This window comes from Lolium rigidum, chromosome 7 (assembly GCF_022539505.1).
Source record: "Lolium rigidum isolate FL_2022 chromosome 7, APGP_CSIRO_Lrig_0.1, whole genome shotgun sequence".
Lineage (NCBI taxonomy): Eukaryota > Viridiplantae > Streptophyta > Magnoliopsida > Poales > Poaceae > Lolium > Lolium rigidum.
The window spans coordinates 152,341,718-152,364,380 of NC_061514.1; the positions used below are offsets into that span (position 1 = coordinate 152,341,718).

Below are 22,663 nucleotides of genomic sequence, written 5' to 3' on the forward strand. Positions count from 1 at the left end.
ATTAGCCTTCACAAAAAAAACCATAGATTAGCCGTGTGTTGACGCGATGCTGAACAGTGCAGAATGCATGTACTGCAAAAAAAGTTGCCCAGCCAAAACAGCCAGAATATGCAACAACATATGTGGCCTCAAAAATAAAAAGGACACCGCTCTCCAGCAACTCATTGTAGACCTGCCTGGTTGATTCCTTGTATCGAGCACCTCCCGGTCATTCAAATTGCCTAATAAAAGATATGCTGCACGTATGAAATCAGTCTCTTACCATAAAAATTGTAGAAAGCTATGAACCGAGCAAAACCAAAATTGCGTAAGAAGAGAAAAATATGATGATTACCTCCACCACAGGCGGTAGGTGGTCCTGGTATACTCACTCAGGAATCTCAGCAAAAAGAAGTCTCGGATAGAATTTACAAAGGTCCAATGAAAATTGACATGTACCATTAACAGGGGTGGCCTCACATGAGCGCTGGTTGCTGGTCAGGAGTTGTTCGCTTCACATGTCTAGCCTGAGGTGCGCTTCAGGTCATCGTTCTAATGCTGGTAAGTTGCAGTGGTAGAGGTGGGCTCTAGGTCGTAGTTCCTCAACCAAGATTTCGGAGGACTTGAACGTGGCAAACAGGGGAGGATGGCTCCAGCGCAACGCCGGCGTTAGGCATCGATCTTGAATGGTGCCGGACTGCAGATCCATAAAGAACGAAATCAGATGACGAAATATGAAACGATGTTAAGATCCTATACTGCAGAAAAATTTTGCGAGCTTGAAATCTTTACTATAAAGGGAGGAAGAGGAGACGATTGAAGATGCCTACCCGGAGGACGACAGGAGCAAGGTCGAGGAGTCGAGCTAGAGCATGGAGTTTAAATAGGGGAAATCTGAACGAACTCCTAACTGGCCGACGGAGGATTGCTGGCGGCTGGCTAGGAAGCAGGCGTATTGAGGCGAATTGTTGGATGGGGAAGGCGATCAAAATAGGCTGAGGCGGAGAATCTGCCTGGACTCCTCGTATGTCCTCCATCAGTTTCTTGTGCAGTTGTTTCTCGCGAAAATTATGGGGATTTAATAGAGAGCTCAATCGATTAGATTGGGAAGCGTTAGTAAAGATTGGTGGTTCCTTACGCGAATTGAGGGGAAGTAATGACGGGCCCACGTTACTAAACCAGCCCACGTATGAAGAATTTTTTTCGTCCGCGAATGAATGAGGGACGAAGGCACGACACTACCGTGCGAGGAGGAATAGCAGCGCAACACAGGAGGAAAATAGGGGTGACGTGGCTGCGCGAGAAGCCAGGAAAATGGGACCAACTATTTAGAGATAGAAGATTTGGATGCTCATACTTAAAAAAAAACGTCGTTTTTATAGCTCGGGCCTGATTTAGCGCGTGCGTTGGTGATGCTCTTAGAAAAAACAAAATGCTCTGTCAAGCCCATCTATACCGAAGGCTTGTTAATGAACGGCCCACGGGCTACAGACAGGCGTGTCACTGTCGGCCCAGCGGCGAGAGGTGTTCCATGCGCCTCGCATATTCGCCTCGTCTGTTTGCTATCCATCCCCCTCGCGCGTGCGCTCGCGTGCACCGCCGCCGCCGCCTCCCACTCCATTATCGGAATGGCGCTTCGCTCGCCGGAGCTGCGCTTCGCCGCCACCACCGGGCTCGGCGCCCTCTCCCGGCCCAGTCGTCTCGTGCCCTCCCCCCTCGCCGCGCTTGCTTCCCCGCGCCGACGCCGCCGCGGCCCGTCTCCGTCCCCTTCGCCCTCGCCCTCCGACTCCACCCCCTCCACCGCCTCCGCCGGTAAGTATACGCATCATAAATACTGGGGTATTCTCTGCTCTTCTGATGGCGATACACTGGTTTCGCTTACCTCCCGAACGGTCTGGGTCCTGCTTAGGCGACGCGGAGGGGCCGGAGTGGAAGAAGGTCAGCGCGAAGCGGTTCGGGTTCAAGGAGTCCATGATCCCCGACGAGGCCTGGAACGTCCTCCACCGCCTCCGCAGCAGAGGTGCGTCCCTCTTTCACTGGCTTGGTTGCTATCGTAGAAACACTGAAGTGTCACTACTGAATTCGGTTCCATAATGTTTTGTTTTGTATTGTTTTATGCATTCTAGTATGGTTCTGTAGTTGCAGTGGTGGGGCTGGGGAAATAACCATCGTGTGACTGTGTATGTGGAACAATTGCTTCGACATAAATACATAATACCAGTGTCTTACGCAGTGGGAATCATGATATAACGTACAGAGACATTTTAACATATAATCTTTTGGATGCTGTTGTCCACATTCCTGGTTATCCATACCCATCGGAGCTTCTGTTTGCCCATACCCCAAAACAACAGGTATTCCCTAATGGATACATCTCACCCACTGGATAAGATTGCAGAATTTGGTCTGGTATGATATACACATGCATCAGTAGTCTATCGATAATACACATCAACCATGCCGTATCGTCACTTTCAACAGCTTTCCGGCAAGACATGAACGTACCAAGCTGGCTTGTATAATACGGCGAGAAGTACAAGTCAGATGAGACACTCACATACAGAAGCTAAGCGAGCACACATGTGGATGGATTCGTGATGCTAGCTAGCTAGTTCAAGTACGGGGTGTATCGCTCCTGCTTTTTTCTTTCTTTCTTTCTTTATTTCTCAGTGGATCCCACACGTCCATTACAAGCTAGCTTATGGGTATGGATAAGTTGAAGTTAATTGGATAATTATCCTTCCCATGCCCAAAACAGAATGGGTAATTATTCCTTAACCCATACCCTACCCAAAAACATGGGTATGGATTTGGATATGAAAAATGGATATTCAGCGGCAGCTTTAGTTCCTGTAGAGCTGTCAAACCAATTAGTTTCAGAAGCGATGATGGAAAGGATTCCTTTCTAGCAGTATATGAATTTATTTCCTGAAAGATCGTTCTTTATTTTATTCTTGCAGTAGAGTTATTTTATGGCAATATTGTAGTTTAGTGTTCGCGTCTTGTCATTTAAGAACGGTTACCACTAGTAAAATTGTAAAGTAGAGCATTCCTTTATTTGCCATGAAATAATTGCGTTAGCATTTGATGGTCCATGGTACTAAATAGGTTTAGAAATGTATCTGCCATTTCACCAGCAAGGAAGTTCAATTCAGTTGTGTTACCCTGCTGTTAGCTAGGTACAGAAACTAGGATTATAGGACCATAATGATAAGCGGATATGTTATGTGTTCATATGGAGTACTATGTGAGTTTTACATTTGAGTTTGTGGCTTGTTGCACTCTCAGATTCATTTTTATGTTTATGTGTTTTACTGTTTTGCAGGATATGATGTATACCTGGTCGGTGGTTGTGTTCGAGATCTCATAATGAAGAAAATCCCAAAAGATTTCGACATAATAACGACAGCTGATCTTAGGCAGGTTATATTTCGAACTAACAAGCATGCTATTGTTATGCTGTGATTCTATTAATAAAATGTCAAGTTGCATTGCATAAGTCCTCACAGCTATTGTTTCTGCTGAAATTTGGAGATTGTAATAGTTTCGCAAAGACCGACTACAACAAACATAAGTATTTGGTTGATATCAGATGCATGCAGCGTATCATTATCTGAAATAACGGATACTTTCAGCATGCATCTATTTGTAATATGTGAAATTCCTTAGAATAACTATACAGTTTTGCTTTTAGCTGTGCATTTCCATGTGTCATATTTTGCAGTTACATTGCACCACAAATTGTGGACAAAACCCTATTCTACTTTGTGACCTTTTGACATTATCACTTGAGATACCAATAGTACTTTTACCAATTGAAGGATGCTATTTTAACTCTCGCAGGTGAAGGACACCTTTTCAGGATCAGCTGTTATAGTAGGAAGGCGTTTTCCCATAGTTCATGTACATGACAAGAATTCTATTGTTGAGGTTCGTACACCTTTTTATGGATTTGGCCAAACATTGCAAACTGCACACTCTGAGTTGGTGGTTGTTGAGTTAGATTTTTCTTTTACACCACATGTCTGAACCAGACATTTCTTATCTTTCTTGCCAGGTGTCGAGTTTTAATACTTATGCTCGAGGATCAAGTGGCAATCAAATGCACACTTCAAAGAGCCCACATTGTAGCAAGAATGATTATATTCGCTGGAAAAACTGTCAAGGGAGGGACTTCACTATAAATGGGTCGGTGCGCCTTTACGCGGTAACTGGTTTCCATACTGCATGCTGCGGTATATATATTTTCTGAAGTCAAGTGTGTGCAGATTAATGTTCAATCCGTATTCAGAAAAGATCTACGACTACTTGGGAGGCATCGAAGATATTAAGAAAGCTAAGGTCTGCAGTACCTATTAGTACTCTAGTTGTTTCATTTTTGCATCAGTTTAACTTCACTCTTTTCCTTCATTTACTTATCTCATCCTTTTCCCCTTTCACCAGGTCCGTACTGTTATTCCTGCTGGCACTTCATTCCACGAGGATTGTGGTCAGTATCAATCTATATTTCTCTTTTCTGGAGTTTTTGCTTATTGTTTTTTTTCCTTTTCTGTGAGTTTTTGGCATTAATATGTAATTTGTAATTAACAGCTCGTATTCTACGTGCAATCAGAATTGCAGCTCGATTAGGGTTCAGCTTTCCCAAAGAAACAGCTTATTATGTGAGAACTCTTGCCTGCTCTGTGGCAAGACTTGACAAGGTTCGATCCTGACATGCACAATGTGCTTCTGTTTCATGGACGTTTTGTCTACTCATGCACTGAATAAGAAAGAATGTCGCTTAGATGCTTGCTACTTAACGATTACCTTCTTACAGGGAAGATTACTCATGGAGGTTAATTATATGCTTGCTTATGGTTCAGCTGAAGCTTCTTTAAGGTTGCTTTGGAGATTTGGCCTTCTTGAACATTTATTGCCCTTTCAGGTATATAAACTGTTAGCATGGACATACACATCTCAAATTTTGAATATTTTTGTTTTGTTTTGGTGCTCTTAGCTGAATGATTTGATTGGGCTGTACAGGCAGCATATTTTTCTTCAACTCGTTTTAAGAGGAAGGATGATGGGACCAACATGTTACTGGTAAGTCTGATTTCTAAAGAATTCACATCTCACCGGTAGTAGCTTTTGCACTTGCAAATATACTCGAACCACATCTTTTGCAATTCTCCAAAAGATCACTCACACATCACCTCTTTCCATAACAGTAAAACACCTCTATGAACTAACTGAGGCTAATGGAGTTAAGAAATAGTATAATAGTTGCCCTCACCTCTTCACACCATCTTCCTCCTCTCTCTCCCACCCCATATTCGTCCTTCTACCAATATATGCAAGCAGGGACATCCCTCCACCTCGTGCTGCTCCTCTCTCTGCATCGCCGCTGAGTCGCTGACATCTGCCCCATATGACTCCTTCCCACTGCATCGCCTCGCTCCTTAGCTCTTAGGCCTGGGAATAGTGATCGGAAGAGCGTGACCTCCAATCTGGTACTCCATCTTTGTTCCATGGCATCCGGAGCGTGGTCCGAGTGGGGTTTTGGGGGTTGGCTGGGGTTATGAGGTTGCTCACAGGAGGTGACTTAGGGCGCCATTGACAGCCTGGGCAATCTAGGATGACAGCCGGGCCTTAGCTTTGCGCACCTGGTCAGCTCTGCTTTGGATCTGATTTCTTCACTGCTACTTCGAGCTGCTGTCTAGGTCAACTTTGCCGCTTTAGTCCATCATGCCTGGTCAAGCTATGAAGATTGTTCCTTCCTTTGTTGGAGCTAACTACCAGACGCGTGCTCATGAGGATGCCTTCCTGTGTTGCAGCACAGGTGCTTAAGGCACCACCTATGCCGAGGGAGCATCATTAGTGTGCATTGGGAGAGATGAGTCAAGGTGTTGTTTGAGATATTAATGTTCATTTTGTTGCAAATATTGCTAGATTAAGATTAGATGTTCTTTGTGTCCAATTCCATGTTGTGGTGCATGCTATGGATATTTTCTAATGGGGCTTTAGTTACTAGATTTTTCTATGAAGTTCATCTATCTGTGCGTGCAGGTCCTATTTTCTAAGCTGGATAGTTTTCTTGCACCTAACAGGCCATGCCATAATAGTTTATGGTAAGAGTTGAATTATTCAAGTTATTATTTCTATGCAAGGCAACAGTTTATAGCTCCAAACCTCTCTGTCCTTCGAGGAAGTATGCACATGCTTTCAGACTCTTGAAATTTGGGGTTCGCTACTATTTGGTAAAATGATATTCTGCATGGCTGTTGTTTCTGCAGGATAAGTATTTTAGCATTTCATGAGGCATTGGCACGGGAACCACGGGATCCTTTGGTGGTGGCTACTTTTGCACTAGCTGTGTACCTTGGAGGTGATCTGCCATTGGCAGTGGATATTGGACAATCAATCAACCGTCAACATGATGCTGGTTTTCCAGAGCTCTTGGAACCACAGGTGTGGAGCAATAAACAGTTGGTAGCTGAGGTCAAAGGCCTCGCCACTTCAATGAGACAGGCACTAACTGAAATGACCGATGAGTATTTTGTTGCAAATGCTATGGCGAAAATCCCACAAGCACCATCTTCAGATCTTGTAAGTACAGATTTTTTCTGTCTTCCATGTTTAAATATTTTCATTAATCTTGCAAGTAGACCTTTTCAAATGCTGGCTTTGGGACATGCCTGAAAAGCCAACACAGCAAGGGTAAGCCTGAAGCCAGCGAAAGCTTCAAATTCCTGAATTTTCTGTTGTTTCCCCAGTAATCTTCAGTTAATGTTGATATATTTCTTAGTGGTACATCTTGGTACCTTCCAAGCATGGGAGAACATCTCTTTAAATTAGGATAAACTAGGGGGGTGGCCCTCGCATATGCGAGGGCATCATCTTTAGTATGTACAATTTGTTCGATAATTAAATTATGGTTTATACCATATATTAGAAATCGATAAAGATCTAAAACAACCACAAACATTGTTCTAAAACAACCACAAATATTAATCTAAAACAAAACATCTTCAAATTTGCAACTGAATGATTAAAAAGGACGTACCCAGTGCTAAGAGCTCCCGCACTGTGCCGGGTCTGGGGAAGGTGTTAGTGGCAAGCCTTACCCTCACAAAGTGCAATGTGAGGAGACCGCGACTCGAACCTGGGACCTCTCGGTCACAGGCGGTGAGGCTCTACCGCTGCACCAGGCCCGCCCTTCTTGCAACTGAATGATTATTATGGAATTTTTGAATTTTTTTAAGCTATATGTGTCAAATCTTATATACAACTAACTTGTCATGTCTGGACTGGTGTGTCTGTCATTCGGCGCGTGACCGTGTAAATCTTAACATCTCTATTTTTATGTCCATATAGTAATTAGTATTCACCTCACAATAGCTGGATGATGCTTCCAATTGTACTAAAGCTTATGAAATCTATAGATACATGGATTTGTTTAGTATCAAACAAGAGGAATTAATGAATATATATACGCTTAGTTAAATCCATGACGGTATGTGGTAGTAATATGTTCAGATACAATTTTGATTCACATATGTGGTTTTATGGTTCACTTTTGTTTGAGAATTCGTGCCACCCCTCTCTCATTTTGCCATGCTGTGTGGTCAAAATAGAAACCATATGTGATTTGCTTAGTCAGACGTTTGTAATTTTTTCTCAACCTGGGCTTTGACCATTTTTCCCGACAAATTTCAATGGCACATGACGGTTCGACATGTATATGTTTAAGTCGGAATGGAATTGGGTGATTTCACGTCTCACTATAGTGTCCGGTTTGTCTTGGTTGGTGATTCATAAATAGAAAAAATAAGACATAAGGCATGTTGATTCTTCCTTCTATTAGACTCTGTCGATACTCTTTAACTTCAACAATCAACTGGGCAACTTTTGGTGGAGAACCATAAACAATCTTCATCGTGTAGTTTAGGTACGTTTTTGTATTCTTCTTGTCCGCAGTCCATGGGTGGAGACACATGGGCGAAGACTGGAGACATGCAAAACGTCAAAGATGCAACAGATTATGTTGAACCGGTTCTGGGCTAGTCTAGTGTGTATCTCTTTGGCCCATGTGGCCCATGTAGCTATGTGTATATATAGAAGGGTTCTCTCCTGAGAAACCCTAAGAGATAGAATACACAGCCAGTGGCGGCTGCCCAATCAACCTAGCCACTTTCACCTCTCCTGCAATGGTGATGGTGGCCAAGATTGGTGCTGCTGGGAGCTGCGTTTCTCTGGTGGAGTGAAGAAGGGAAGGGAAAGTTCAGATCTGCAGGGGAGTGGATTTGGAGGAGCTGGTGGTAGTGCTGGAAGGAGGAGATGGGGGGAACGGCAACAACCAACAGCTGGCCCGAGCCTTGGAGAAACCGACGGAGTTCCTCATCGCCAAGAAGGAGGATGGTGCTAGCTACTCCGGTGCGGTTCCTCAACAGGTAGAGCTAGTTCGGAAGATCGATCTCATGCCAAATGAGATCAAACTAGAAGGTGTGGGAAACTACTTGAGCTGGTCAAGAAGGGCTCTTCTAATCCCGAAGACCAAGAATTTGGAGGGGTATGTATTTGGTCGGAGCGAGTGAGCCGGTGGACAAGGAAAGTTCGAGTGGAAGAAATGGAGTACTACCAATTCCGTGGTGATGGCTTGGTCTGTTTAACTCGTTAGTTCCTTTGATTGTTGCATCGGTGGAAGCTCTCTCTACTTCGGAAGAGGTATGGAGTACACTCGTCAAATTTGTACTCGGGGAAGGGAAATGTCATGCCGATGGCCCAAATTGAGGATAAGGTGCATGATTTAAAGCAAGGTGAAAAATCATTCATGGAGTATGTGGCTGAACTGCAGCGCTTGTGGTCCGATCCGGATGATCGTGATCCACTTGAGCTTGCACATCCCGAGTGCATTGTTGTCGCAAAACAGTGGATAGAGCGCGGGCGTGTAATCCAGGCTCTCGAAGGGACCGAACCTCGTTTTGAAGGAAGGAGGGCAAATCTCTTTCACCAAACTAAACTGCCGTCTATTGGAGAGGTTATTGCGGCTATGTCACAAGAGGAGATGAGGCTAAAACTTGGAAAAGGAGGTGAACATGCCTCTAATCCCGCCTTCTTTGTGACAGAGAGGCGGAGACAAGGGACTCGCTACAATTGTGGAAAACCGGGCCACCCGAGCTATGATTGCACGGCTCAAGGCGGGGTAGAGGAAGAGGTTACAACAGGGGGTTCTACCGTGGAGGTAGAGGTCGAGGCGGCCACAACTCGGGGCCACCGAGAGCGCATGTTGTTGTTTCTAAAGACGGTCAAGTAAGTGCAGCCACCCATGAAGAGATCAAGAAGGGTGGACGAGGAGGATGCCACCTTTGGAAGCTTTGCACATTTCGCATACGCAAATGGAGGTAATATTGAAAAAGCATCTATAGCTACCCATAAAATTGATCCGAGTGGATCCTTGACTCGAGGGCATCTAAACATGTGACGAGCAACACTAAAGAATTTGAATCATATGATAAATATCCTATCTCTCGGATTGAAACCATACAAACTGCCGATGGCACATCACAACCCATCAAAGGTGTAGGGACTGTTCGGTGCACTCCCTTCATAAAACTATCTTCGGTGTTACATGTTCCAGCTTTCCCAGTCAATTTGATATCTCTAAGTGCTTTAATTGATCAACTGGACCGCATAATATATCTTGATAAGAAAATGTGTGTGATCCGAGGAGAGGTCGACGGGCGGGAGGATTGGGACCGGAACCGGGCATAGAGGACTATGGTACATGGATCGTGGAGGTTCGGTGTTTGCTTGTTGTTGCCGATGAAAGGGAGAATATTGCCATGATTCATCATTGTAGAATGGGTCATATGTCGTTTGATAAGATGATCGAGTCTTCCTTGATGTAATGCATGGAGTTGATAAAAACAAATTAAAATGTGATGCTTGTGAGTATGCCAAGCACACACGAACCGATTATGTGAGTAAGGGAATCCGAAGTATATTCCCATTTATGCTTATTCATTCGGATGTGTGGACATGTCCGTTGTATCCGTGAGTGGAATGAAGTATTTTGTGACCTTTATTGATTGTCATACTCGTATGACCCGGGTTTATTTGATGCAACACAAGGATGAAGTATTCAAATGTTTCAGAACTTCTATTCTTATGTGAAAACCCAGTTCAATGTGCAGTACGGATGATCGGGATCGATAACGGAACGAGTATGTCAATAAAGGATTCGACACATTCTTGTCGAGCATGGCATCCTACATCGAGTCCTGTCCGGACACACCTCCACGGAATGGAGTAGCGAAAGGAAGAATCGACATATTTTAGAAGTTGCAAGATCTCTCATGTTTACTATGAATGTGCCTAAGTTCCTCCGGAGTGAAGCGGTGATGAGCGCCACCTACTTGATAAATAGAATGCCTTCAAGAGTTATGGGCATGAAGTCACCATGTGAGATGTTAATGGGTGAGAATACATTTCTAGTCCCACCAAAATTATTTGGTTGTACTTGTTTTGTTAGAGATCACGGACCATCCGTTGGTAAACTTGACCCAAAAGCGATAAAATGCATTTTTATTGGATATGCCTCCGGGAAACGTGGCTACAAGTGTTGGAGTCCATCGAACGACGTACCTTTGTAAGTATGGATGTCACTTTTCGAGAATCCGAGCCCTTCTATGGTGAAAAGACCGATATAAGTATGTTGTTTGAGGAACTTGACCAACGGAAAAATAATGAGGTTGGCCAAGAGGGGAGAAGAGTATTGTTACAAGTCCGGAACAACATGCTCCACAACCAATTGTGGTTTCGAGTCCCTATTTACGTAGATGCTTGGACCATCTAATGCCCATGTTGAACCACCTATTGTACAACCCGAAAACGTACAAAGGTGGAGGGACAACATACCGGTGTATTCGCGACGACCTCGACAGGGAGTACAACGAGAGCAACCGGTGCGGGGGAGCAACAGGTGCGGGGGAACAACAAATGCAAGGGGAGCAACAGGAGGATGATGTTGATGATAGTAGGTCTAGTGGCGACTGTCATTCCGAAAATGGGTCCGCAACCATAGATGAGTCAATGAATTTGCCAATTGCTTTGAGGAAGGGTAAACGTGGAGTTAACCATGACATTGGCAACTATGTGTCTTATAAGTGCTTGTCTCCCTCGTACGGAGCATTTGTTGGTTCTCTCGCAATCTATCTCAATTCCAACCGATTGGAAAGCGACTAGACAAGATCCAAAGTGGAGGCATGCTATGATGGAGGAGCCGGATGCTTTGAGGAAGAACAAAACATGGGAACTTGCACACCTTCCGGAAGGAAAGAAGGCGAGTGTCTTGCAAGTGGATTTATACAATTAAACAAAATTCGGAAGGCAAGATCGACCGATATAAAGCAAGACTAGTGGCGAGGGGATATAGTCAAACCTATGGCATAGATTATGATGAAACATTTGCTCCGGTGGCGAAAATGAATACTCGTGAGGATTTTGATTTCTTGTGCTTGCTAATTTTGGGTGGCCTTTACACCAACTAGATGTTAAAAATGCCTTCTTGCATGGTGATCTAAAAGAAGAAGTGTACATGGAACTCCCACTGGGCTTTGCTACATCGAAACTGCCGGCAAGGTATGCAGATTGAAAAAGTCTCTTTATGGCTTAAAACAATCTCCAAGGGCATGGTTTGACGGATTCAGGGCGTGCGGTTTGTGATATGGGCTACATGCAATGTAATGGAGATCACACTGTCTTTTATAGACATCAAAACCGGAAAATCACAATACTTGCAAGTGTATGTTGATGACATCATAATTACTCGGCGATGATGAAGCAGAAATAGTAAAGCTGAAAGGATGCTTGAGTAAAGCATTTGAAGTCAAAGATCTTGGAAAACTCAAATATTTCTTAGGCATAGAAGTTGCTAGGTCTCCAAAAGGAATTGCTCTGTCCCAAAGAAAATATACCTTGGATCTTCTCGGTGATACGGGCATGCTTGGATGCCGGGCAGCTCCAACCCCCATCGATCAAAACCATAAAGTGACTCGCTATGTCCGGTGAACCGGTTGATAAGGAGAGATATCAAAAGCTGGTTGGGCGACTTTTATATTTGTGTCATACAAGGCCCGACATTGCTTATGCGAGTGAGTATTGTAAGTAGATATATGCATAAGCCAAGGAGTGGACATATGGATATTGTTTACGTAATCTTGAGGTATTTAAAGGGTAGTCCAGGTAAAGGGCTATGGTTTAGGAGCAACGGACACTTAGGAGTTGATGGGTACGACGATGCTGATTGGGCAAGTTGTCCGGATGATAGAAGATCAACTTCAGGCTATTGTGTCTTTGTTGGAGGGAACTTGGTGTCATGGAGGAGTAAGAAGCAACCCGTAGTGTCCAAATCAACTCGCCGAAGCCGAGTACGGAGCAATGTCTCAAGGACTAAGTGAAATGTTGTGGGTGAGAAATCTCCTTAGTGAACCGAAGGTGCTGAGACAGGGCCATCTAAATGTGTGGTGTGACAATCGATCGGCCATCGGCATTGCCAATAATCCTGTGCAGCATGATCGAACCAAGCATGTGGAGATAGACCGATTCTTCATCAAGGAAAAATTGGATGCAGGAATTATCAAAATATCTTATGTGAGTTCAGGACATCAAGTGGCTGATCTGTCTAACCAAGGGTCCGGGAACTAAGGAGTGCAATTTGGCTTGTGGCAAGATGGGAATGATAGATATCTATCACCCATCTTGAGGGGGAGTGTTGAACCGGTTCTGGGCTAGTCTAGTGTGTATCTCTTTGGCCCATGTGGCCCATGTAGCTATGTGTATATATAGAAGGGTTCTCTCCTGAGAAACCCTAAGAAATAGAATACACAGCCAGTGGCGGCTGCCCAATCAACCTAGCCACTTTCACCTCTCCTGTAATCTACAGATTACTATAGTTGGTTCAGTTCCAATTATTTCCATTCACTTAATTTTTATAGCGATTTCAGGAAGCCATAGTTTTTTTTTGTTCCTATATTAAAGTAAAGACATATATCGAGACCATATGTTATAGTGAGAGTTTATTGTATGTTCCTCTACATTCAACCATATTGTGACTTAGTATACAATAGAAATATGTAAAAAATTCTACATTATGATGGAGTAGCATGGTACTATTTTCTTTACGAATAATCAATGTGCCGAGTATGTGAGCATGTTCACGACCATTCACCCAGTATAGAAAATAGAAAATTGGCCATCTATGATAAGTTTTATAACATTAGAATTTGTAATGATTTCTCGTCCGTATGAAACTTTTAACCAAGTGAAACTATTGTTTCAATCTGTCCCTTCATCAAATCATGAATATCTTCCAATTTTAACGTTTTTCAATAAATCAATAAAGCTAAACCATTTTTATTTTTATTCCTAAAAAATCAAAATATGTACATGAAGACTTGGCATGGACCATGTAGGAAATAGGTTTGGTGGCGCTGTGTACCTGCAGTCTAATTAGTAATGTAATTTTTTATTTAAAATGTACTGATCACATTGTATTTGTATCCCACACCAGTTTTTGGAGTTTGAACATGGACTCCAACTACCCCTTTTTTTACATGACGGACTCTATCTAGCTTCTAGTATTATACACGAACACTTGTAACCTATTTTTTTCTTCACAACGTACTCTACCTAGCTCGTAGTATATAACACGGACTCCTCCTGAAGATTGACACATGATAACCTCTTAGATCCTAACCGTAGAATATAAATCCAAACTTTAGAATAAACGTTTGGATTAGCTTTCACGTGAGCTTTTCTTTCCTCTTTCAAACTGAATTATGCAGTCATACGGTACCGGATTTCTCATTAGATTTTGCACCTTTTTTATTGGACATGTGTATAATTCCACAAACATGACTTGTCACGTATATATAGATTTACGTAACTCTTAGATCTTTTAAATATCCACCGTTATCTGTAAAATCAATGGTATATTTATTTCTAGCCTTTGTGGATTAACGTGGTGTCTCTGTTAGACATCCGTATATTGCTTTTATAGTATATAATAGATAATAGACTCTCGCCAGTAATTTTTTTTTACCATGAAACCGTTGGGCTTCCACTGTACACAATTACATATTGAAAGCTCCAAAGAAAAAACGGATTCCACTGTACACAATTACATGCTATTTACAAGGGCTAAAACAAACCAAAAGGACAAAAACCAACTAAAAGGAGTTCAATCAGGCCGAGAGCTGTGCTTGATGTATGGTCTTAACCCTACAAAATACAAGCCTTAGATCTTCCTTGAAAACTGCTCTCCATGTCTGAAAAGAGGGTCTCTTCCCCTCAAAGATTTTACCACTCCTGCACTTCCAAATTCCACACAGAGCACATGTAGCAACTTCAAAAAAATTGGTCCTGAAAAGCTCATGTTAGCATCCTGAAACATATCCGCAATACTTTGCCTAGAAGTCTGCACTATGCGGAGCCTGTTCCAAACATTTGCAGAAAAAAGGGCAATTAAAGAACAAATATTCCCTCGTTTCTCTGTCTAGAGTTACATCCAGAGTCTAGATGCCAGTGACGTCTGTCCATCATATATCATGTATTCAAACGGTCAACCATGAGAATCCATGTAAAAAACCTTCTGCTTATTAAGTCCTTTGCTTTTCCACAATTTTTTAAACACCAAAGACAGCCCCAAACCGTTGAACATGAATTTATAATAGCCAGCGGAAGAATACACCCCATTCTGCAATCGAAAATTCCAAGTATCTGGCTGGAGCGTACCAGCCACATCAGATTTTAAATCCTGTAGCACCACAAACGCTTGTTGCAGCTCAAGCAATGCTTGCTCCGAAATGGGGATGGCAAAATGCTGAGCTAATTGTTCTAAGGAACTACATTCTAGCATAGCTTGAAGTGATACATCAGGGTCCAAAGCAAACGAATATAATCTTGGACAAGCAATCGCCAAAATATCTTGAGACCAACAATCTTTCCAATACAAGGTAGCAGATCCATCACCAGATGCGCAAATACCTCTGAAATTTTTGAATAATGTGCATACGTCCTTCCACCAAAATGAACCAACTTGACCTGCAGCATGAGGGACTGCATTTTGATAATACGTTTGGCATACCATACTGACCCAAGGTGTGTCATGATGGCTAAAAAACTTGTATAGGTTTCATTAGTACTGCATCATTTTGTATTTTAAGATTGATCACACGAAGCCCCTCCTCCTCCTTCGGCTTGCACACCATTTCCCATGCAGCCAACGAGTTATGATACTCTTTGTCATATTTATCCCACAAAGGGTCACATACAAGTATAAATAGGGGTACCAACCCTCCCATGTAACTAAGCTTGGTACACTTGAGATATCGAACAAAGCTTTACTAGTAGAAGGGCTTCTCCCAGAAGCTACCTAATAATTTAGAAGTTTAAACAAATTTGGGAGACGGGCTTGAGAAACCATGCTAGAAGCCGAAAAGAAGTCCCAAGCTAGCTCCTTCTACCAGCCAACTACATTGACAAGATTACCCCTAACAATCTCCCCCTTAATCTTGTCATATCATCTATATCCCTTAATCCAGATCACCTTGATCTTGCACTTCATCTTGTGATGGCCTCGCTTCGCCTCGCTCCGCCTCACACCGACTCTTTCACTTGACAATGGCATCAACCACCGACATTGGCTTCACACCAACAATTCTAGTGACAACGGCATCACACCATAATGGTCGACCTCACACCGACGCCCTGTACGCCGATCATATCACACCGCCGCCTGTGCACACTCTCCAACGGTATCACACCTTTGGGTGTGCACTTTCACCACCCCTCTCACAAGAGTGCTGGCTCATTGTCGTCACTAAGAGTCTTCGCAAGGAATGCTTTGTTTTTCTTTTCATGGACACTCAGGCATAATGTCCAAAATTAGGGCAGTTGTAGCACTTCACCTCAGACTTATCACAAACACGTCCGCGGTCACTGCCTTGACCTCCACCATGCCCTCGTCCTCGCGAGTCGCGACGAGTTCTCAGCCTCGTGGCTTGCCTTCACCCTGCACACATCAGCGGCAAGTCCTCATCAACATCAACACTTCCTCGTAGGTTCGCTTCTCGTGTGCTTTCAGTCGCCCAATGGCCTCTTCCATCGCCATGGTCTTGATATCACCAAATTGTTCGATGGTCGAAGCAATCTGGAGATACTTGTTGGTGACAGCGTGGAGAACTTCTTGACGGCATAAGTCTCCTCAAACTCCTCACCAAGTGCTCGGATCTGGTTGATGATGGTTGTCAACCGGGAGGCGAAGTTCGACTCCTTCATGCAGGCTCTTGAACTCCGTCTTGAGGGTTTGCACCTTGGCTTCCTTCACACCCATGTGCATAATCTTCAAGGCCTCCCAAGTCTCCTTCACTGTCTCCTTTCCGTACACCAAGAAGAGCATGTCCTCTCGTATTCCTTGGTAAATGGCAGAAAATGCAATTGATCCTTACTCTCCTATGTGGGCACCTTTGGATCTTTTGGCTCGACATCATCCCAAATTCTTTAGCACGCATGCATACCTTCATCTTGATGGACCATGCCATTTAGTTTCTCTTTGTGAGCATAGGGTATCGAATGAAAACATTCTCTCCATCCTTCTCCATATCTCACTCTAGCTAACACAACCTTGGCTCTGGTACCAATTGTAGGAGCTATGGTACTAGTTCTCACCCAGGACTCCCTCTCTAAAGAGATGTGCTTCACACACACTGCTCTGTTTTGATGTGCTTCACACACGTACACACACTAGGCTTCTACTAGCAGGAAGCTTTGTTAGATATTATCTCAAGTGTACCAAGCTTAGTTACATGGGAGGGGTGGTACCCCTATTTATACTTGTATATGACCCTTTAGATTGTTGCCATGTGGCACCCTACACCATACTTCTAGAATACTCTACAAACTCTAGATATTTCACACACTGCTCTGTTTTGATGTGCTTCACACACGTACACACACTAGGCTTCTACTAGCAGGAAGCTTTGTTAGATATTATCTCAAGTGTACCAAGCTTAGTTACATGGGAGGGGTGGTACCCCTATTTATACTTGTACTAGTTAGCTTCACGTGCTTTGCACGTTAAAAATCAGTCGTTACAATTTGAACTCAAAATAGCTTGCATAGCGTAAAATGTGGGAAAACTATGTATTACTAACATTGAATTGTATTTCTCATGCAGAATTGCAATTTTCTGCCATGTATGTGCTCTTGAATATACTATTGAATTTTGCACGTTTTAGGTTTTGTACTTATTTCTTTTTAGCTGCCAAAGTTCATATCTTCAATAATTTATCCTCCCATCCATGCCCAGTGCCACCTATAGGGAACGTACTAGCACTTATGCAACTGCATGTCCGTGCAGTGCTACCGACCTACTCGCCACACTTTCGGTTCGATCGAAGTTTGAGCGTGACTACCATTCGCATGCATCGCATTCAACTCTGACTGATCTATGGAGAGCATAGGCACGCGGGTCCGTGAGTTTTGTCGTCGGGCCGTGACCAGCAGCGTCGCGTATGGAGGGAGCGTGAATTGGCTAGAACAAATATATAGATGTTTCTAGAATGACGTAGAGAATGATGGGTGCTACTGTAGCTGCGAATCCCAATGTTTTAGGCAGTCCGATGGTGCACAATGAACAGTAGAGATTGCATTATGATGCTTGGATTCAAACTTTCAAAATTGCTACACTATATAGGAGTATAGATATACTATATAAGAGTATAGATATGACCCTTTAGATTGTTGCCATGTGGCACAATCCAAACCCTACACCATACTTCTAGAATACTCTACAAACTCTAGATATTTGACACTACTAAAATATCTTACTCTAGAAATTCCTAATTCTAGAAGGGAAGCTAAGGATACCTGGTGGTGGAACGATGAGGTCCAGAAGGTTATTAGGGAGAAGAAGGACTGTTTCAGATGCCTATATCTGGACATGAGTGCAGCTAACATGGAGAAGTACAAGGTGGCCAAGAAGGCTACAAAGCGGGTGGTGAGTGAAGCAAGGGGTCGGCGTATGAGGACCTCTACCAACGTTTAAACACGAAGGAAGGCGAAAGGGACATCTATAAGATGGCCAAGTTTAGGAAGAGGAAGACGAGAGATGTCAACGAAATCGATCAGCTTCTTGTGAAGGATGAGGTGATCAAGCGTAGATGGCGGGAGTACTTTGACAACCTTTACAATGGAAAGGTTGAGAGCTCTACCATTGAGCTAGACGACTCCTTTGATGATACCAACATGTGCTTTGTGCGACGTATCCAGGAGTCTGAGTTTAAGGAGGCGTTAAGGAGGATGAAAGGAGGCAAGGCGATGGGTCCTGATGGTATCCCCATCGAGGCGTGGAGAGGTCTTGGAGACGTAGCGATAGTATGGCTAACTAAGCTTTTCAACCTCATTTTTCGGTCAAACAAGATGCCCGAAGAATGGAGGCGGAGTATTTTAGTACCAATCTTCAAGAACAAGGGGGATGTTCAAAGTTGTACTAACTACATATCCTTGATGGTGTTCATTGATTTGGAGAAGGCCTATGATAAGATACCTCGGAATGTCATGTGGTGGGCCTTGGAGAAACACAAAGTCCCAATAAAGTACATTACCCTCATCAAGGATATGTATGATAATGTTGTGACAAGTGTTCGAACAAGTGATGGCGATACTGATGACTTCCCAATTAGAATAGGGCTACACCAAGGGTCAGCTTTGAGCCCTCATCTTTTTGATTTGGTGATGGATGAGGTCACAAGGGATATACAAGGAGATATCCCATGGTGTATGCTCTTTGCGGATGATGTGGTGCTAGTCGATGATAACCGAATGGGGGTTAACAGAAAGTTAGAGTTGTGGAGGCGAACTCTAGAATCGAAAGGTTTTAGGCTTAGTAGAACTAAAACTGAATACATGAGGTGTAGTTTCAGTTCTACTAGGCACGAGGAGGGAGAGGTTAGCCTTGATGGGCAGGTGGTACCGAAGAGAGACTTTTCAATATTTGGGGTCCATGTTGCAGAAGGATGGCGATATCGATGAAGATGTGGGCCACCGAATCAAGGCTGGTTGGATGAAGTGGCGCCAAGCTTCTAGCGTACTCTGTGACAAGAGAGTGCCACAAAAGCTAAAAGGCAGGTTTTATAGGACAGCTATCCGACCTGCGATGTTGTATGGCGCGAGTGTTGGCCAACGAAGAGACGACATATCCAACGGTTAAGTGTAGCGAGAGATGCGCATGTTGAGATGGATATGTGGCCACACAAGAAAGGATCGGGTACGGAATGACGATATACGGGAGAGAGTTGGGGTAGCACCGATTGAAGAGAAGTTGGTCCAACATCGTCTCAGATGGTTTGGACATATCCAACGGAGGCCTCCGGAAGCGCCAGTGCATAGCGGACGGATAAAACGTGCTGAGAATGTTAAGAGGGGTCGTGGTAGACCAAACTTGACATGGGAGGAGTCCGTTAAGAGAGACCTGAAGGTTTGGAATATCGACAAAGATTTAGCCATAGACAGGGGTGCGTGGAAGTTAGCTATCCACGTTCCGGAACCATGACTTGGCTTCGAGATCTTATGGGTTTCAACTCTAGCCTACCCCAACTTGTTTGGGACTGAAAGGCTTGGTTGTTGTTGTTGTTGTTGTTGTTGTTGTAGAATTCTCCCTACTAGATACTTTATGACTAAGCTTCTACTAGCCAACTACATTGACAAGATTACTCCTAACAGCAAGTTCCAAAACAGTAGGGCGAGTAGTCCCCAAATAGGTAAATGACGTCATTTCCATAGTACATCCAAAAAATTCTGCAAGGCTAGTTGAGTAGAAGGTGTCAATATTGATCAGCATAAGACAAGGTTCGTGAAATTAACCTTTAACCCAGTGGCCTCTTGAAATTGTAACAAAGTGTCTTTAAGGGCAGCGAGATGCTCAAAGCTAGCTTCCATAAACAACAGTGTATCGTCGGCATATTGAACTATGGAAATTCTTGATTCTCAATAATCACGGGAGGAACCAGCTTGCCTTGTACCCAAAGGTTATTCACCATAAAATTGTTTTGGGTACGATGTATTAATTTTGGCCTATAAAGCAGGAGATATTCTAATAGGTAGTCACTTATGGAGGAATAGGTGATCCTGATTCCTGAACCAAAGCATTGTATCCTGTAACAATAACTAGGTCTTTACCTCTTTTGCGTTCAAAATATTACAAAAGTATTACCCGCCTTGGTAGAAATATATTGCAGCCATGCTGCTAGTATTTTATCTATTCTCGACAGTGATAATTCTAATGCTCTACGCTGTACTGATGCTGGTTTACGCCATGGTGGTACCGATGCTGTTTTAGGTATTTATCCCACTACAAGCGTACCTGAAGGTTCTCAAATTAATTGAGCGCGTTCAGCATGGAAAAAAGGAGCATGGTTATGAACCAAAAAGTGATGGAAATATCGATTATCAAAATTTATATCAGGGTTCTTCCGCTGAAATAAGAAATCTCTTCACACTGGTTGTCTTTGATACGATATACCCCCCGAACCTGGAGAAAGAAGATGGCAGCTTTTGAAGATGAGACTTCGTGGACAGGATAAACAATTCAGGGCCTCATAAGGGACTTGTGCTGCCTGCAGCTTATGTTCTGAACCTTAGGATGGCTTGCTTCAGATGAGCTTCTGGAGCTTTTCAAGGTTGAGCCGGTCTATCAAGTCATGACAGAACAGCAGATCTTATTGCCGCGTCTGATAAGGATAATCTCAGCTTCCATGGTCATGGAAGCTGTGTTAATCAATCGCCATATGGTGCACACATTGCTGCCACATGGCAAAGGCGCAGCCTTTTCTGGGCGTGTCTCTTTCTTCCCAGATTATCCCGAGTCAACATTTATTTGTGAACTGTTTGAAATGCTGTTTAATTATTATTCATCTAATTTCAACTGATTTTCTGAAATGTATTTTATCCCGAAGGGGAGTTGGTGCAAAAGCTTTGTGCTCTTGGTTTCCTAGAACACGTTGGTTGTATGCCATGCCGTACAGTTCCATTTATTTGTAGCGTCACTTTTGACTTGGGAGTGCTCTGTCGGTGATTATTTGATGGATATCAATGTGTTTCGCATGGGTTTTAAAAGTTTGGCACCCAATGGAGACTGTTTTCGTGGGATACTTTCACCCCTGGGCGTGTAATCAGTTACGTATGAACTGCTTGGACTGGTACTTGTCTCAGTCATCAATAGCGATAGCTCATCGTGTCGACTGATTGTTTCCTTCCTTTGAGTTACGTATACAAAGAGAAAGAGGCCGGATATCGACCAGGCACGTGATTATATAGAGTTAGTTGCGTAAGTAGGACTTGCTCAGAACGCAATGAACGAGTCCCACACATACTCACCCACCCCAGGACACATAATGCGCTTAGTCACGAGCTAACGAAACCACCGCGCGCGCTTAACACAAGAGGACTAGTTAGTCAGTCTCCGCCCTCTTGCCGGGTATTCTTCCACGAAGCAAGGGAGAACCGTGCACATCTCAACGATTGATATAGGATGGCTTAACCTGTTTTGCTAGATCGACTGAAAATTAGTTCAGGCTAGGTCGACTCTAGTACCGTTAGATTTGCTTCGTCATTTGCGCACACGAGAATTATAATCGCGGGTGTACCCATGTTCAACTGACCGCAGGTGCACTTCATTCTCCCCCCAACTGCTCTAAGCCCGCTACATTTCCTGCCCCTCCTCTCCTCCTCGCCGGGCCTCTCCCTCCTCCTCTCCGCCGGAATAGCCGGCCGGAGATGGAGAGGAGATGGCGCCGGGATGTATATTATTAGTATTAGCTCTAGTCTTGGTCCCGTAGTGGCGTTTGGCGTTGATGCCGGGAGTGAGGTGGTGGATCTGAGCAGCCATATCTGGCACCGCTATGTCTTCTTCCTTGACCTCATGGCGCTCCGGCGGTCGGAGCCGAAGGTGTGGCGGCGGAGGGAGATGAGGATCTCCATAAATAAGGCTGGCTTTGGCGGATCTGGTGGCTGCAGATGCAGCAGCAATATGCTTCTTCTTCTTCGTCGTGGTAGCGAGAGGAAGGGGTTCTTACTTGCTGCCTCTGCCTGGCCGTCGGATTCGCAGCAGGGAAGCTCGTCGGCTTCATCTCGGAGGCTCTCCACGGCGCCGCTGTCGCCGTACTCTATGGCTGAAAGGCAGCCCCTCCACTGGAGGACTTCCACGGCGCCTCTGTCGCCGGATTTCCTGGCCGAAGGGCGGCCCCTCCATTCTCGTGCGGCGGTGACATGCCGCCCTCAAGGTAGCAACAACCTCCGCAAGGCGCTCTGCCAGCTCGGAGGCTTTCCAAATCTTGGCGGAGTTAGCTCCCACCTCTGCGTCCCAAGTGGTTTCGTCCCCGGCGGCGCAGAGGTTGACTCCGGCGAGATTCGACGCGGTGATGGAGGAGCTGGACCTGATCGCTTTTGCTTTTTTATTTCAAGGTCGTCTATGCAATTTGTATGGGCCAGTTTGTAATTTCTCGGTTCTTTCAGGACTTATCTGTAATTTGTACCTCACCGCTGATAATATGAAGCCCTAGGTCCTTCGGGACCTTTCCTTGTTCAAAAAAAAAAAAGAATTATAATCGCGTGCATTCTCCATAGCGCTCAACGGGACACTGAGACA

At 44.1% G+C, this 22,663-nt stretch overlaps 1 protein-coding gene across 1 annotated transcript; it reads left to right on the forward strand.

Moving 5' to 3' along the window:
* The first annotated feature begins 1,607 nt into the window (after window positions 1–1,607).
* Window positions 1,608–21,007, forward strand: LOC124678795 (poly(A) polymerase I-like). The gene is made up of 13 exons (XM_047214648.1): window positions 1,608–1,791; window positions 1,889–1,999; window positions 3,305–3,402; window positions 3,823–3,909; window positions 4,037–4,167; window positions 4,248–4,320; window positions 4,423–4,468; window positions 4,570–4,679; window positions 4,796–4,903; window positions 5,002–5,061; window positions 6,025–6,086; window positions 6,252–6,564; window positions 20,357–21,007. Exons 1-13 carry the CDS (start codon window positions 1,608–1,610, stop codon window positions 20,573–20,575), a joined length of 1,602 nt encoding a protein of 533 aa, XP_047070604.1. The 3' UTR covers window positions 20,576–21,007.
* Window positions 21,008–22,663: the final 1,656 nt, after the last annotated feature.

Bases quoted from the DNA above. Each gene is read 5' to 3' on its own strand.
- LOC124678795 (XM_047214648.1), top strand. From the start codon at position 1,608: ATGGCGCTTCGCTCGCCGGAGCTGCGCTTCGCCGCCACCACCGGGCTC. The intron at 3,403-3,822 runs GTTATATTTCGA...TAACTCTCGCAG, and splicing joins CGACAGCTGATCTTAGGCAG to GTGAAGGACACCTTTTCAGG. The intron at 4,321-4,422 runs GTCTGCAGTACC...CCCTTTCACCAG, and splicing joins AAGATATTAAGAAAGCTAAG to GTCCGTACTGTTATTCCTGC.